This window comes from Musca autumnalis, unplaced genomic scaffold (genome assembly GCF_047663935.1).
Source record: "Musca autumnalis isolate F117 unplaced genomic scaffold, ASM4766393v1 scaffold_3, whole genome shotgun sequence".
Lineage (NCBI taxonomy): Eukaryota > Metazoa > Arthropoda > Insecta > Diptera > Muscidae > Musca > Musca autumnalis.
In genome coordinates, this window is record NW_027411866.1 from 169,640,221 (window position 1) to 169,658,713 (window position 18,493).

At 36.7% G+C, this 18,493-nt stretch overlaps 2 protein-coding genes across 5 annotated transcripts in view; one reads left to right on the plus strand and one right to left on the minus strand.

Moving 5' to 3' along the window:
- Positions 1-18,493, plus strand: part of LOC141398095 (uncharacterized) — a 373,354-nt gene that overhangs the window by 108,072 nt on the left and 246,789 nt on the right. The window lies entirely within an intron of this gene.
- fw (CUB and Sushi multiple domains furrowed) overlaps positions 1-18,493 on the minus strand; it is a 150,789-nt gene that overhangs the window by 17,090 nt on the left and 115,206 nt on the right. Inside the window, 4 exon segments of the mRNA XM_073975309.1 lie at positions 3,455-3,750; positions 3,933-4,109; positions 5,088-5,237; positions 12,570-12,722. Of these exon segments, the coding sequence (XP_073831410.1) occupies positions 3,455-3,750; positions 3,933-4,109; positions 5,088-5,237; positions 12,570-12,722 (776 nt within the window).

Sequence of the window (18,493 nt, forward strand, 5' to 3'; positions counted from 1 at the left end):
ATCAAAATTGTAACAGCTATCCCAATTAAATAAACGCCACCAATGTTCGATATAAGTTGTATATTAATAATTTTCACAATTTTCACACAAAAGTTGTGGTCCATTTAGCCCTCTAAATATTCTCTGACCCCATTCTCAAATTGCAAGCTTCTTCTTTGTCATATACTCTTACCTTATTTAAAATTTCGAGGCGATCGGACTATTATTGTGACCTACAGAGGAGCTACAAAATCGGATAAAAATTATGTTTTTGGTCCATTTCACCCGCTAAATATTTCACGATCATCACCAATTAAAATAGCGATCTATTCTTATGTAAAATCGACGTCCATATCAAATTTCGTGACGATCGGTCCATAATTGCGGCCTGGAGTTTAATTACAATTTATAATGGACAGACGGACACACGGACGGACACATATCTCAAAATCGCTTTATCTCGCCTAGATATGAAGATTGGTATACCACATTGGGGGTCTCCGACGAATATTTCGCGGTGTTACATGTATTTTTACCAAAACAAACTTATAATACCCTTTCCACATAGTGGTGTAGGGTATAAAAAACCGAAAATGGGCTCTACCAAAACATGGACCTATGTGGACAGTTTTTCGAATTACAGATAGTTCGGTCAAAAATACCGAAAATGGGGATGCACCGTTATATGGGGACTATACCAAAACATGGACTTATGCTGACAGTTTTTAGTGGAGATGTTTTGCGATTACGAGGAACCTCAACAGTCAAATTACAGGAAGTTCGGTCAAAAATTTTAGCTAAAATCCATAAAATACCGAAAATCGGGAGGAACCGTTATACGGGGGCTATACCAAAACATGGACCTATGTTGACGGTTTTTGTTTGAGATGTTTTGTAACCACTGGGAAATTCAAATGTTCTATTGCTGGTAGTTTGGTAAAAAATTTAGTTAAAATCCACAAAATACCGATAATCTGGGGGTACCGTTATATGGGGGCTATACCAAAACATGGACCTATGTTGACAGTTTTTGGTGGAGAAATTGTGTGACCACTGGGAACCCAAAACTTGAATTTACAGATAGTTCGGTCAAAAATGTAGCTAATATCCCCAAAATACTGAAAATCGGGAGGTACTGCTATATGAGGGCCTATGAAAAAATACCTGCCTATGAAAAAATACACTCGGGTGCAAAAATATAGCGCTCTAGCTAAATTATTGCGAACGCTAGAGTGATTACAACAAACGGACATGGCTAGATCGTCTTAGAATTTTATCCTGATCAAGAATATATAAACTTTATATGGTCGCAAATGTTTAGTTCGATATGTTACAAACAGAAAAACAAACTGAATATACCCTTCATACTATGGTGGAGGGTATAAAAAATACATATTCCAAATCTGTCCCTACACCCAATAACAAATTGTGTACCATTTTGTAATTTTTGTTTACTTATGGTACGTATTGACATTAACACAAAAAAATAACAGTATTCTTAATTCCAAATCTCAGCAATATCCTTTCACAAAAATCCAAACTGTACCAAATTTAGTACCATTTAGTACTGTTGGTAAACATAAGTATGCATTTTTAAGACTATTTCAATACTATATTCCAACAGTAATTGTAATTCCAAATTTCAGGATTCCAGCTTTACCCTCTCACTCAAATCTAAATTGTACCATTTAGTATTTTTCGTACACATACATACGAATTTCCAAAACTACCTCAATCGTACACTCCAACAGTAATCTTAATTCTGAATTTCAGGTCTATCCGTTCACACAAATTTTACCAAATTTAGTACTTTCCGTGCCTATAAGGACGAATTTCCAAAACTACCTTAATCCTGGACCATTCCAGCTCTATCCGTTTACCCAAATCCAAATTGTACCAAATTTAGTACTTTCCGTACACATAGGTACGTATTAAAAAAAAAAAAAAACAAGTAAGTAAGTACCCTCCACCACGAACTGTATTGAAGTGAATTCCAAAAATTCCGAAAATTGGGAGACATCGTCCTATGGGGGCTATATGATGGCGTTGATCTATACCGATAAATTTCAGGTGGAAAGTTGTGTAACCTTAACGAAGACTAACTACGAAATTTCAGCCACTTCTGTGGGAGAAAGTTTTATACCCCCAACGAAGACTAAATACCAAATATCAGCCATTTCTGGGGAATATTGAGGCCACAACCTTGAAAACACCGAAAATCGGGATGTAAGTTCTATGGGGGCTATATAAAGGCGAGAACCTATACCAGCAAATTTCATATAGAACTTTTAATACCCCAAATGAAGACCAAATACCAAATTTCAGTCATTTCGGTGGATTAATGTGGCCACAACCTTCAAAATACCGAAAATCTGGTATAACCGTCCTATGGGGGCTATATGAAGGCGTGGTCCGATACCTACAAATTTCTGGGGGGAAGTTTTGTACCCCCAACGAAGACTAAATACCAAATTTCAGCCATTTCGGTGTGATAATGAGGCTAAAACGTTCAAAATACCGAAAATCGGGAGGTATCGTCCTATGGAGACTATATCAAAACGTGGACCTATGTAAACATTTTATGGTAGAAATGTTTTTTTTTAGCCTCTGGAAACACAAAATACAAAGTTACAACCGATTCTGTGGTCAAATGGGACTAATACATTGAAAATATCGTAAAGTGACGCGTACTATATACGGGGTGTTATATGGGGGCTATACCAAAACGTGGACCAATACAAACAAACTTTGGAAGAAATATTTTTGAGACTCTGAAAAGACATAATACCAAATTACAACCGATTCGATGCTCAAATGGGACACATATCTTAAAAATTCCTCAAAAAGACGACGCGTCACGCGTCACTTTGTGTGGTGGCTATACAAAAACGTGGACCTACGTAGCCCGCTTTCAATACCAATAGTCCTACGTACATATAATAGATGTTAACAAAATTTCATCCACCTACTTCAATCCGTTCGGACGCTAGACTGATTTCCACAGACGAACAGACGGACGGACATGGCCATATTGATGTAGAATTGCACGCTGATCAAGAATATTTATAGTTTGTGGGGTCTACAATGATTATTTCGAGTAGTTACAAACGGAATGACAAACTTAATATACCCCCATCTTATGGTGGAGGGTATAAAAATACCTCAATCCTGGACTTCGACTGTAATCTTAATTCCAAATTTCAGGATTCCAGCTATATCCGCTCACTCAAATCTAAGTTGTATCAAATTTAGTACCATTTAGTACGGTTCGTACAAATAAGTACGAATTTCTAAAAACCTTTCCTTACATCAACACCACTTCCCAACCTTGATTCCATACCAAATTTCAAGATTCTATATGCGTTCAATTATACCATAGGTACTAAACCTCTTAGCCAAAAGGCTGAGAATTGCAACATTTTCTCCATAAACAATTAGCATGTTAGCTACATATATTAAAGTTGTCACTTCTTACCGGTTCTCCAACAAGCACATATCCAGCTTCACATTCATAGACCGCCGTGGAACCAGCTCTCTTATCGGTTACGGTGACAGTACCTCCTTGTATCTGTGGGGGTTCAGGGCACCAATCAACCAAACATTCAGGCTGTTTACCAGTCCATCCATTTAATTCACAGGTTCGATTCTCGTTACCAATCAATGTGTAATTTTCGTGACATGAATAAGTCGCCTGTACACCATAACTGGTGCGCTGTTCAGATAGTTGCACTGAACCGTGATCCAATTCCGGCAATGGACCGCAATCGACATCTGCATACAAACAAAAAGCGTTATTAACAAAAAAAAAACACACAATGCACAAAAAATAAACAACAACCACACAGGGAACACCAAACAATGGCATAGCAGAGTAAAAGAGTAAATGTGGATTATGCCTGCTTGTATGTTGTGGGCTTTGTTGTTGTTGTTTTTTTTTTCATTTTTTTACATACATTTACAAGTGGGTGCCTTTCCGCTCCAGGTGCCATCGGTGCGACATATACGTTCTGCATCACCGATTAATGAATGACCCTTGGGACATTGGTATTGTATTTTGTTGCCGATCGTATAGTTTTTACCAACAATTGTTGTATTTTGCTGTGAATCTGGTGAACCACAAGATAGAGGAGCTGTAAAACAAAATTGGAAACGAAAAGTGGGGAAATTGTTAACAAAATGTTTTGTAGTAGTAGTTGTTGTTGTTTTTGGAAAGTTTTAACACTTCGTTTAACAAATAATTGAATAACGATTGGAAAACATAATTCGAAATTGAAAATTGATAGTTTCCTATTGAAGGTCTTAATTTGATGGGCGTCGCTTGTTACAGAAGATGAAAGCTGTAAAACATATAGGAAGAGGAAAATGACAAGCCAACGACAAGCTAACAAAAAGAGGAAATTGTGTGACTTGGTTAAAAGAGGAAAGTAATTGGAGTAGCAATGCATTGTTGCATCATTATGAAATTCAAGAAAAAGCGGAACAATTGACATATTGCAACATATTTTAAAGAAAGTCAATGTGTAAGGGTTTATTTGGGAAATCGAATTAAATTCAATGTGAATTATCTTCTCGATTGGGTTTCTATTCAAGAAGAGATCATTCGGAATGCTGCCAATAGTTAAATATTTATAATATTTATGATATTTTTTTGACAGTTGGGCAAACATTTTTATTGATTTTATGTTCAATTTAATTTTAATTTTTTTGAACTTTTTGTTGTTAATAAAAAGGACACTTCTTTAGATTTTATTATTCTTTCGATTAAGTTAAAGTTTGCTGTGAATATCATTCTAAACTTTCTTCTAAAATTTTATTCAAACCTTCAGTCTTCTGGGATATATTCTAAACTTTCTTAAGTTCACATTGTCTCCTTTAAATTTATTCATTAAATTCTCATAACTTCGTCTAATCTGTCTACAGAAAACCTTTTAAAATCGAAAAGTCATGACAATATCATGCTTGATATTGAGTTAAATAAATATCTAAACAACTTTCAAAATCATTTAATCAAATTTTAGTTTTTTGCTCTCCTACACCACGAAAATTAAAAAAATACAACTTATTTATGGAGCGTTCTTTCCACACATCTAACGCAAAAAACCACTTACCATGCTGGCATATAAAATGTAAATAATCCAGATTGCAGCCTACATCATTCCATAACCAATTGCGACCGCCGTCCAATACCACGCAATTCTGTTCACCATTATAGTTGTTCGGTTGATCTTTGCCCCAAGCTGGTTTCTGTACTATTTCACCTGTAAACAAAGAAAGAATTCCAAAAATGAAATTAAATGAATTCGAAAAAAACCAAAGATATAATAAAACATAATAAAGAAATGAATCAGACCCAACAACTGAATAAATGGTCATAATCAAGGTTAAATAAAAAAAAACCAAAAATAAATTTCAAGTCTATAGACATGCGTTTTGAATTCATATAACGGCTAATCAATGTAAACAATAATTAGAAATAATTTTTGGTTAAAAGCAAACAATAATGAATATAAATAATAGCAACAACATAAATAACTTTCGCTTTCAATGAATAGTCCGTCAAAAGAGAACCTTTAACAAAACATTGGGAAAGGCATATAAGGTGTTGGTTATTGGTTGCTGGGTAGCTAAGTAAGGTGTACGCACAGCAATTTTTTTGGTAATTTTTAACGCTAATTATGAAGACTTGATGTGAATATTAGATATGCCATAATGTGCCTATAGGTAGATTCGGACATAATAATAAAAATGCAAACAAATATCCTTGGCCTAACTACAAAGAAGACCGACCATTGAGACCAATCCAAGAATTTAACGAAAAAATGAAATTCAATCACTACTAAAATTCAAAATAGTTGTTTTTTTGGATTCCATTTTTTCGGCCGAGAAACAAACATAAATTTGTAATCCTATTTGCCGACAGCCAAATACCCTCAGGCTACGACTTACAAGCAGACATTAAGAGGATTGGTGGATCTAAATGTTCTATGAGCAGATCCCTAAGTTAACATGTAAAAAAGTGTCAGTTGGCTTTGCCGACAGATATGTATATACCCTCAGCCAATGTGAAGTGAAACTTTCACCTACGGACAGATCGAATGTATTTAAGGTCTCTTCAGAATTTTGTGGCCCTTTTCGGACATTTGAACTTGCCGACAAAAATGTGGATTAGAAACTAAGACACAAATGTTGAACTTTTGTGGGGGAGGTACCCTTAGGGAGGACCGATATGGGCCATTTTAGAAGTTAAACTAAATTTTGACAAAATATTAGGAGATCCAAAGTTTGGACCAAATTGGTTGCCCCATTCAGGTGATATCGTCCTAGCATTTTAGTGACATTTTTAAATGTTGGGGAGAAGTGCCGGAAGTTGTGGACAAGTATTGCCCCATGAAACTAAGTTTGGATATAATATTACGAATACCAAATGTTGGACCAAATCGATTGAACAGTTCGAGAGTAATCGTGCTCTCCGACAGCCACATATGGTGACGTAGGAATTTTTTTACACCTTTCGGGCTGTTTTCCTAAGAAATATGGACTTGCCCCTGAAAAAACTTTTACCGTCGTAATGGAGATAGCGAATGCAAATCGCTTCAACAAAAATCAAAGTGATTCGAGAGAAGGTCTTAAAGTGAACTTATCCGAAATTGTGTGTGAGAGGTACCAGAAGGAGTAGAAAAATATAGTCCATATCCAAATATAGTCTATATCTGGTAGATATATTAGGATGTGCAAAGTATGGATTACATCGGTCACTCCCTTCAAGAGTTGTGGGGGAGGTACCTGAAAGAGTTGACCGATATGGCTTTTTTTTCGAACTTAAACTATAATTGGACAAAATATTACGTAGGCCAAATTTTGGACCGAATCGGCAGATCCGTTCCAGAGTTATCTTTCGCTCCATCCACTACACACAGTGTTATAGGGGCTTTTTGCATCTTTCAGGATATTTTCTCAGGAAGTATGGACTTGCCCCTGATGAAACTTGTACCGTGGTATGTGTGGCAATGAATACAAGTTGTTGCAACAAAAATCAAAGCGATTCGAGAGCAGGTCCTAATCTGAACTTATCCGAAATTTTGTGTGGGAGGTACCCGAAGGAGTGGGCCGATTGAGCCCATTTTGGAACCTCATATAAGTTTAGTAGAAATTTCACGATGTGCAAAGTATGGGCCAAGTCGGTTACTTCCTTCAAAGGTTATCGTGCGCACAAATTTTCCGAACATTTTCGAACTTTGTGGGGGAGGTACCGGAAGAAGTGGACCAATATAACCCATCTTCGAACTTAAACGAAGTTTGGAAAAACAGGTAAGAAAGCTAAATTTTGGATCGAATCGGTTGATCCGTTCGAGAGTTATCGTGCGCTCCAGCCAGCAAGACAGGCAGACGGACGGACATTGCTCAATCGACTCCAAATTGTCTGAAACACATTTCGTCCAAACATACTTGGAGTCTAAAACCATTATTTCGATGAGGCACATTTTGCCCGTATGAAAGTGTATATACCCTCGTTAGCATAAATGCTGAGGGTATAATTAATCAGATTTTTGAATTTTTCTGTTTAATCAGCATTGCATTTCAACATCAGCATTTTATTCCACTGACAGACCCAATCAATACTACAATCCTTCTTACATTGCAACAATTTATTTAGGTTTTGAGTCATTATTGAGAGACCACAAAGACTACTGAAAACTTTAGTGCCAGAGGTGTGTGATGGAATGGCATAAATATTGGGACATTTCGAGACAAAAATGTTACTGTTGTAGTAATAATCACAATGACTTATGCAACCTGTTTTTACCACTTGTAGATAATTTTCTCGTGAAAAACTAAGGAAATACAAGTCAACATTACGCTTAGGGGATTTACTATCGTCGAAACTTTAAAGTTCTGGTCAGGGATTAAGCTGCAGACCTTCTGAGTGCAACGCGAACGTGTTTGCACCACATTGACCGCTGTTTAAATTTCAACACGATCTGAGAAGTTGCCTTAAACTGGATTTCAGCGCAGAGTGTGGAACTATTCTATAGGAGGTATGGGAAATGGATATAATTAAGGAGCCATTCTTTTTGATAGATGCTTTAAAGTTGTTAGGTTATTATGAAGGGAAGCATGGACTTGCCCGAGAAAAAATGTTCGAACTTGATTTTATTTGTAAGAAGTATTACGATATGAAAATTCTTTCAGTTACTTCTTTCGATAGTTCTTGTACCAAAAACAAGATTTTCGTTGGTTTCCGTAGGATTTGTAGGGCTTTTGGACCATTATGTCAAGATGCATAGTCTTGTCCACGATAAACATTATATCGCTGTAAACAATAGAAACTTTAGAATAGAAAGGGTATATACACTTTGATACGACCAGAAATGTGCCTCATTGAAATAACGGTTTTAGACCCCAAGTATGCTTGGACAAAATTCAGACAATTTGGAGTCGATTTAGCCATGTCCGGCCGTCTATCTGTCTGCCTGGTGCGCACGATAACTCTCGAACGGATCAACCGATTCGAACCAAATTTTGGGTATCGTAACAGTTTAAGTTCGAAGATGGGTCATATCGGTCCACTCCTTCGGGTACCTCCCCAGAAATTCTTAAAAATAACTCTCGAAGGGAGCAATCGATTTGGTCCAAACTTTGCACATCGTATTATTCCTTCCAGATATAGATCGGGTTCGAATATAGACTATATCGGTCCACTCCTTCGGCTACCTTCCACACAAAATTCGGATAAAGTGAAGTTTAAGAGCCCCACACGGTTCGTTCTGAATTTTTTCCTTAGATAATGGCCTTAAAGCTCCAAGAAACTCGGATGGCACAAACCAAAATGGCAAATCCGCAAGATGATTCTCGCAGGGAGTTTCTGATTGATGCAGACTTTGCACATCATATTATTTCATCCAGTCATGTATCAGCTTGGAATATGGATTGTATCGGTCTACCTCTACGGGTACCTCCCCCACAAAATTCGGACAAGTGAAGTTTAAGAGCTCCTCTCGGATGGTTTTGAGAAATTTTCCAGTGTTTTCCTTGCGGCTCCCTTTACGACAGTAACATTTTATTCTTGCGCAAGTCCATACTTCCTGAGATAACGGTCTAAAAGCTCCAGGAAACCCTGACGCCACCAACCAAAATGGCAAATCCGCACGATAATTGTCGCAGGGAGTTTCTGATTGGTGCAGACTTTGCAGATCGTATTATTTCATCCAGCCATGTATCAGGTTGGAATATGGACTATATCGGTCCACTCCTTCGAGTACCTAACTAACAAAATTCGGATAAAGTGAAGTTTAGGAGCTCCTCTCGCATCGTTTTGATTCTTTTTTCAGTAGGTTGTTCGCCGTCTCATTAGCAAATTTTTTCCGGAGTAAGTCAATACTTCATAAGATATGGTCCAAAACCTGCAAAACCCTGCCGGCACATACTAAAATGGCTTTTGTGCAAGATGACTCTAAATTTTTTTTGGTCTGGTCAGTGGCTGAGAGTATATCTCCGTCAGCACAGCTGACTGATACTTTCTTACTTGTTTTAGAAGAAATTTTAATATGTGCCAAATCGGATATTCAATCGTTCCGTTCGAGAGTTATCATGCCGCATGGGTTGTATAGGTCTTGTATAACTTTGATCGTACGCTCACAGCAATGGTGCTGCTCGCAATGCTGATTAGCATTTAATCCTTTTCCAGTGGGTCGTCAAGCATTTGAGAGCTTTTAGATCAAAATCTTCACCGCCGATCAATCGACTACTGAACTAATGATTAGCCCATGAGTAAGACATAAATGAACGGATTTTACGGCACAAGTTACGCGTTTTCGGCATCAAAATAAACGCAAGAAGAAGAATGACTATAGGTTTTCATCCGGTATTGCAGATGTTTGGGATATGCTTAAACTTTCCTACTCTCACATCGTCTCTGCAGCGGGCAGTTGGAGTCAAACTACATACAATGTCTGTCAGCACACTGGCATTCACGCTTGTTGTATCGGCAACAATCATGGCAATTGATCCCCACAGGTTCGATGGGGATCTAAATTCCTTCTCCAATTTTAAAGCTTTTCATTCTATTAATTTGAGCACAAGCAAATTAATTTCTATAGATTTATTGCTGAGGACCACTTCTCCAGATAACGCGTCCTTACTAAGTACTCCTTCATACGAGTAGTTTCCTTGCACATAAACTTGTATATTCCTTTCAGAGATAGGGTTGGGATTTCAGTTCCCTCAGTGGAAAGCTTTGTGCTGGAGTAACCAATCAGTAGTGCGATTCTCCACTCATTTTTTGAGTTACCGACAAAAATCGGTAAAATTAAAATTTTTATAATTTCGGTAATTAGCCGGTAGGTTAGCGACCAATAAAAAGTAGTCGTAATCTTCTAGCGATAGCAAGAGTGTTTTCAACTTTTATTTGAATTTGTCATTCATCATTTTGTGTTTTACTTTTACCGATTTTTATAGGTAACTAAAAAATGAGTTATAGAATCCCACTAAAGGTGTTTGGTCTCAATTTACAGTTTGTAGAGGTGATTTAAAAAAATAACCGCCTATTCATGTATGTCGCACGAAAACCTGTACGATAGGAAAGCAGTCAGTCACTTCCGTCTAAAAATGCGTTCATGTATTTCGCAAACTATCGGGCGACTACCGTTACGTATCCTATGCGAAATGCTACTAATTTGAATGTACATTTGTACAACTATGTTCCACAGATGAGAGCCAAATGAGAAATGAAAACAAAATCCACATATACATACAAACATTGGAATATGTGTGATTTGTTTTGTTTGAAAAATAAAATGTGTCGGTATTTTGCATTATTTTATTTTATTGATTTCTTCAAAATAATGAATGAAACCGCCATTAAAACGTGCCCATAAAATGTTTATTTTGTTTCAGGAATGTGTTGCATAAATTTGTTTTAAGATATTCGGTTTTATTCGCGAGTTTACGTTCTACTCGGCAGCTACAAAGCAAGTGAGTGATTTTGACATTCTCTTTCTATAAGAGACAGTCCTTTCGAAAAACATAAACCCAAATTTAATGGAAAAGTGTACGTTTACGTGTTATTTCGTATGGCTAAGTGCCAAATTATAGCCATGTAGCTAAAAACTTCAAAATACCGGAAATCGGACGGTACCGCTATATGGGGGCTACAAGAAAACGTGGACATGTGTCCAAAATTTTTGGTGGAGAAGTTTCTTGCTCACTGGGAACCCTAAATGTCAAATTATAGCTAATTCAGTCTGAAAATGTGGCTATAAACGTCAATTATCTGAAATCGGACGGTACCGTTATATGCGGGCTATACCAAACCGAGACGTGGTAAGACGTGGACCTATACTGATAATTCTTTTCTGGAACATTTTATATCCCCATGAAAGGCTGACTATCGAATTTCAGTCATTTCGGTGGAATAGTGACGTCACATCCTTCACAATTACGAAAATCGGGAGGTAGCGTTCTATGAGGGCAATATCGACGTAGACCTATACCGAAAAAAATCCTATATCGCCCATTGGAGCGTACCTCTTGATTTACGGCATTTTTTAGGTTTTAACCACATTGTCTTACTGAAATATCGGAAATTTGGTATTCTTTGAGTCTTAAAACTTTAAGCCAGAAAGTTGTCGGTATAGTTCGACGTTTTAATATAGCCCCCATAGAACGGTACCTCCCAAATTTTGGTATTTTGAAGGTTAGCGGCATTGTTTTACCAAAATTGCTGAAATTTTGTTTTAAATCTTCTTCATAAACGAAAGGAAACGGATTGTTCCATTTTACTTAAATACCACTAGGGTATTTAAAGCCGGTCTTACTTGTTTTTTTTTTTTTTTTGATGTTTTGATGGTTTGAATGTGACAAGTAGATGTAACCCCTTAAAGCATCTTTAAAGATTTTTGACTTCCAACAGCAGCCACGAAAATGTACGTAGATGATTGACAATGTTAACAATAACGCTATCAAGGGCCAAATTTCGCCAAAACTGGCATTCAAAACATTCAGTGTATGTATATCCAGCATGACGTTATGCCGTTGGCACAACTAAAATAAGTATTTGTCATGGTAAAGTGAATCAATAATTTATTAGAAGCAATAAACGCGTTTTTAATATTTTTGGTTCTTCAAAGGTATTAAATAGATCGTATTTGTTAACAATTAAAATTTCTTTAGGAACATATTGATTGATACTTAGCTACACTACCATGAAATTGTTAATTTAAAATGACTCATGATCAATAAATAATAACACACAAACTAATGAAATGCTACACACCTTTCAACATTTCAAAATTACTTTCTTTTAATTTCACCGAAGAAAAAAGACTGGTATTTTAAAGAATGGCAATAAACATAAAAAATATTTAAGTGCTGTCTGTTTTGTCCACATCATTAGAAATATGAAAAATTTTCAAACTGAAGTGTTAATTGTTTTAGAAATCAAGAAAAATCCACTTGAAATTTATACTTCGGTCAGAAGGTATTGATTGAATTTTAAGTAACTATTGTAACTTTTATTACTTTTTTTAACATTTTATATGACATTTTTTATTTATGTAAAGGCAAGAACATTGCTTTATTGTTTTTGTACTTACCATTTACCCATTTCCATGTGCGTGATGTTATGCCGGGTTCTTTTTGTGCACCTATCCACACAAGTTGCGTTTTAAGTTCTGATTTACGTCTTTCCAATTCAGAGAGTATGTAATCATTTGCAGCTCCACGAAAATCGTGCACCAAATCGCCACCTTAAAACATTCAAATGGTGATAAACGTTAATACTTAAATTCTCAAAAATTTGGGTTTAAAAAGAAAATTTGTGATATTTAATGAACTGGATTTATTTTTCTTGGACATCAATATATTATGATAATGTTATGAATCACGTAAATTTTAAAAATCTTATTTGTACATCCGCTTAACATTGCCTTCTTTTGCCCTTTTACATAAAAGGCATTTTTATAAAATCAACATGATGTTAAAATCTAAAATATTCACTATTTAGAGCTGTTGTAAGTTGTCATGTTTAAAAGGCCACAGATCAAAAAATTTATGTCAAAAGAATATCGCACAATTGGTGGTGTGGCAGTTGTTTGTTGTTTTTTTTTTTTTTTTTTGAAAGTCCGCTCATTAACCTTGTGTTTTGTAAATAATGTCAATTGAGGTCAGTTCCATTTGATTTTCAAAAGTTTATAACTACTGTCATTTTAAGTCAATGGTAAACATTACTTTACATTATTTTAATCAGGTAATTTCCAAAGGCTTTAGTGACAGGTATTAAAAGTTCTACCAGGCCTTTTTACATCTCCCATTTCATATTTTATCATACAAAATTTGTGACCAGAACACTTTGAATTAAAGGGTAGAACCTTTAAACCTTATGCATCATTAATACGAATTAAGAGCCTTCATATTATTAGACCAAATCTGTTTTAGACAATTCATTTCGCTGGTGAACTGGTGTGGACGATAATTTTCGAGTAAAGTAACCGATTCAGTTCAACATTTGTAGGGCCTAATATTTCGTCCAAATTGTACTGATTACTCATTCGGCCACTTCTTCCTTAAAGTTACGCATTTTTCGTTTTTGTGAATCTGTCCTGATTGCAATTATATTGAGTGAACGGAAAGTCCAGCTGTGAACTTAATCTAAGTTTGAACCGAAACGACTGCTTCTGTCCATGTCCCGTAGGGATTTTAACGGACTGGCCAATTATCTCAATAACTGCCGATTTATACACGAAATAATATAAGTCCGTACTTTTTGAGATATTTGGCCTGGTTGTTAAAATCCCTACGGGGTTGGAGAGTAACGACCGATCCGGTTCAAACATAAATCAAGTTCACAGCTGGTCTTTACGGTTCACTCATTCAGAAACTTCTCATTAAAACATTTAAAATTTAGTATTTAAATGCAGTTTAATGACCTGTTACTCTAGAATAGGCCTGCTCACACACATACAAACACATTTTGTTATTGTGTTGGTTTTGAAACACAAACATTTTGATAGTTTCCCAACATACCATTCAGTCTGATTTTATAAAATTTACGAAAAACAATTCGCTTAAATACATTCTGCAATTACACGGATAAGCTAATAATAAGCATACACATTCATTATTTTTAAGAGAATCAAGTTTCGTTTATTCTCCAGTGGCTACACAAGAATTTATAATTCAAATATGATGTTTTGTTCGAGTAATATTGTTTTGTTGGGTTGTCTTGCGTAATGGAAAAATGTACGTATTGAACATTTTCATTTCAAAAACAAAAGCTCTCTTTTTCAATTGTGTGAGTGAGCAATTTGACACACACCGACAGGAGAAGTGCGCCCTTTGAGCAACCTTGCTCTAGAACGATTCGAATTCAAATTCGTTCCAATTACTACCAAACTCCTGTTTTTGTAGGAAATGTTTGTTTGATTTAAAACAATTCAAATATTTGTCAAAAAACCGAAGTTTGATAGTAGTTCGAACGGATTTGTGTTCGAATCGTTTTAGTGAAACAGGCCATAAGACCACTTCACGGATCGTTTTTATCTTTTAACAGCTGATAGTTTTTGTGGCATACATATACCATGGACGTACTTAGGGCATTTATGGAAAACACGAGATTGCACGGCCGTACACCGCTCAACTCGCCAACTTGCTAGAAGACTTTGTCCCGACAACTTGTCTATTCAGGGTTGTGTATGTACGAGGGGAACTAGTAGTACGTTTATATATAACCGGATTTAAAAAACCCACTGGGTTTCAAATGTCAATTGCATTGCTTTTATTTCTTCATAAAGAAGGTTAACCCTGCAAAAAGCAGTGTCGCCAGGTGTTATTTGATATTTTTTGAAAGTTTGACCATTTTTGCTTATGGGTACTTTACACGATATGTTTTTTACATATGAGCTGTCACTTTGCATATACATTTTGTATGGGAGAAGTGACAACTCATATGTAAAAAACATATCGCGTAAAGTACCCATTAAGCGTACTCAGACCATGTGTAGGGTTGTTTACAGTGACTTGAAAAATCACTTTGCAAAAAAATTGAATTTTCGTCGGATAATTTTTCACAAATTTCGAAGTAGATAATCACGGCAAGAGTGCATCGATCAATTTAAATCTTTGTACGTCGATAAAGGACCATCCTATAGCACTGTGAAAAACTGGTTTACTGAATTCAATCGTGACCGACACTCGCCACTCGTGAGGGTCGCCCAAAATCGGACGTTGTGCAAGAAAAAATAAAACTGTGCGTGAACGGATAATGCAATATCTCCATGTTATATACCGTGAGATAGAGGCATCCTTGGGCATTTCTTCCACTAACTAACATTTGATATCGCATGAACACCTTGTCGAAAAAATGGATTTTCTCGCTAGATCCAGCAAAATTGGTCAATCGCTCAATAAAACGCTCTTGTGGATTGGCACAAAGAAATTGTGAATAAAATAAGTAAAAAGTGTCAGTCGGCTTTGCCGACAGAGATATACCCTTACCTTATGTGAATTTAACTTTCATATACGGATAGATCGAATGTATTTAGAATTTTTTCGGAATTTTATGGCCCTTTTCGGCCATTTGAGCTTGCCTACAAAAATGTGTATTAGGATTAAAGTTCAAAAGTGTTGCGGAGGAGGTTATGGAAGCGGATCTTATTTTGGGAGTCATATTTTTTCGATGGATATCGCGCCCATCAGTCATTTCAGTTGGTCATCGTATAATTTTTGAACCAATATGAACCAATAGGTAGCATGGACTTGTCCACGGAAAACATAATACCGCTTTAAACAGGATCACAACGAACAGCATCGGTATACATTTCCAAAGGATCGTCGAACAGACCCTAAACTGCACTTAGACACAAATGTTGAACTCTTGTGGGGAGGTACCGTAAACTAAAGTTGAACAAAATATTAGGAGATCCAAAGTATGGACCAAATTGGTGACCTCGTTCAGAGATATCGTGCATACCATTTTAGTGACATTTTTTTAATATTGGGGGGAAGTACCGGAAGCTGTGGACCGGTGTATGTAAGAAGTATGGAACTGCCCGTGAAAAACCTTTTACTGTCGTAATTGAGACAGCGAATGCATGTTGTTTCAACAAAAATCAAAGCGATTCGAGATCAGGTCTTAATGTGAACTTAAACGCAATTTTTTTGGGAGGTACTCGACTGCACAAATACAGCCCATATTCGAACCTGATCAATATCTGGTAGATATATTAGGATGTGTAAGGTATGAACCAAATCGGTCACTCGCTGCAAGAGTTATCGTGCGCATAATTTTTCCGAATATTTTTGAACATTTGTATGGGAGGTACCTGAAAGAGTGGACCGATATGGCTTATCTTCGAACTTAAACTAAGTTTACACAAAATATTTGAAGGCCATATTTTGTAACGAATCGGTAGACCCGTTGGAGGGTTATCCTGCGTTCCAACCACTACACACGGTGTCATAGGGTTTTTTTTACTTGCCCCTGATGAAACTTGTATCGTCGTATAGGGGACAGTGAATACAAGTTATAACAACAAACATGAAAGCGATTCGAAAGCAGGTCCTAAACTGAACTTTTCCGAAATGTTGTGTGGGAGATACCCGAAGGAGTGGACCGATTGAGTGCATTTTGGAACGTCAGCTAAGTCTGGTAGAAATTACATGATGTGCAATTTATGAACCAAATCGGTTACTCCCTTCAAGAGTTATCGTGCGCACATAATTTCCGAACATTTGTGGGGGAGGTATCGGAAGCATATAACCCATCTTCGAACTTAAACTAAGTTTTGGCAAAATATTATGAAAGCCAAATTTTGGACCGAATTGGTTGTTCCGTTCGAGAGTTATCGTGAGCTCCAGCCAGACGGACGGACATGGCTAAATCAACTCCAAATTGTCTGAAACGAATTTCGTCTAATACATACTTATACCCCGGTTACACTTCACCGGATTAACCCAGTGTGTTTGGATTTCAAATGTCAATTAAATAGCGCAAACGTCAAATATATCCTCTCGAAGTTGGTTAACCCGGCAAAAAACTCTAGTGTAACCGCCTCGGACGACGAATCTTGGATTTATGTTTAAGAACCCGAAACAAACCAGAAATTTAGGAGCCCGAAACAAAACAGGGTCTTTGAAAGCGAGCCAAATCCAACGAAAGTTGCTCATGGAAGAAAATCTTCGACGCAAATAGTCACGCATTTCTTCGGCAAAACTGACCGTGTGGCGGCTATACGGCTTGAGAAATGTAGGATGGTTAATTCTGAGTTCTACACTACAATTTGTTTGCCTGAAGTCTTCTGAGATATTCGAAAAACGAGCAAGAGAAGACAAATCGTTCTGCATTATGATAATGCGAGCTCTCACACATCGATTCAAACCAGCGCCTGTATGACCGGACAAAACGTGGAATTGATGGAACATGCGACATACAGCCCTGACTGGGGTTCCAATGACTTCATTTGAATCCAGCACATCAAAAAAAAAGACGTGATCAACGATTTTCGTCGTCATGTTTTGGAGGTGTCTCAATCAAGCCACTGTAAACAACCCAACACATGGTCGTAGGTCAAACTGTCCTGAGTACGCTTAAGCAAAAGCCTGTCAAATGACGTCTGACGACACTGCGTGTTGCCTAGGCCAGAAAGTTTGCTAGTGCCCCTCGTATGTATGTTAGGGCTATTACTTTTTTACAACCTCGTACCCTGTGTCATATTTTGCTGATTTTTCACCTAAGCTTAGATAAAATCTTGGTTATGAGGTGATTCGATAAAAAAGCTCACGCACAAAGTCATTCGAAAATGTTTCTATACGAGCTTTCTAACAAGAATAAACTTTATTTTAGTCATTAATAGGCAAATATTCATTCATTCCCGCTACAGGAAATTATTTTTGAGAAAAAAGGTCAAAAATTCATAATCCTAATGTATGTATGACAAAGAATAGTCCACTCGATCTATACTACAGCAAAAACAATAATCAAAAATTAATAGAGGTGTCGAAATCCTGCAGTCAGTAGCATAGCAGCACGCAGTTCCCCGTAAAACTATCGGAAGATAAAAATATAAGAGAAGCGAATTTTCAAAAACGTGAGCGCGAGAAATTCGAGATGTACTGGAACCAGGGTAATCAAGGTACAGGCACCTTCTCCTACAAAGTTTTTCATGACGGGGTCTTAAGTCAAACGTTTCTCACAAATGTTCACAATTGCAGAGAAGAGACATAAGGACAACCCGAACTAAGACTATGCAATTGAATATGTTAAAAGGTTCTGCTCTCCAGGAGGCATTGTAAGAACGAATATTGCAAAATCAAATGTAATCAATAGGCTAAAGAAACGAGAGCAGAATTCGGACTACTGCAAATTGTACTCGTATGGAGAACCTCACATATGTATATCCGAGGAATTAAGCTTAATATATTCGCAGCATGTATAAAATCGTATTGTATTGAAAAACACCTTAAGAAAAAAATGATCACATCACAATAATAACCCATGAAAGGAATCCCCATTGATCACAAA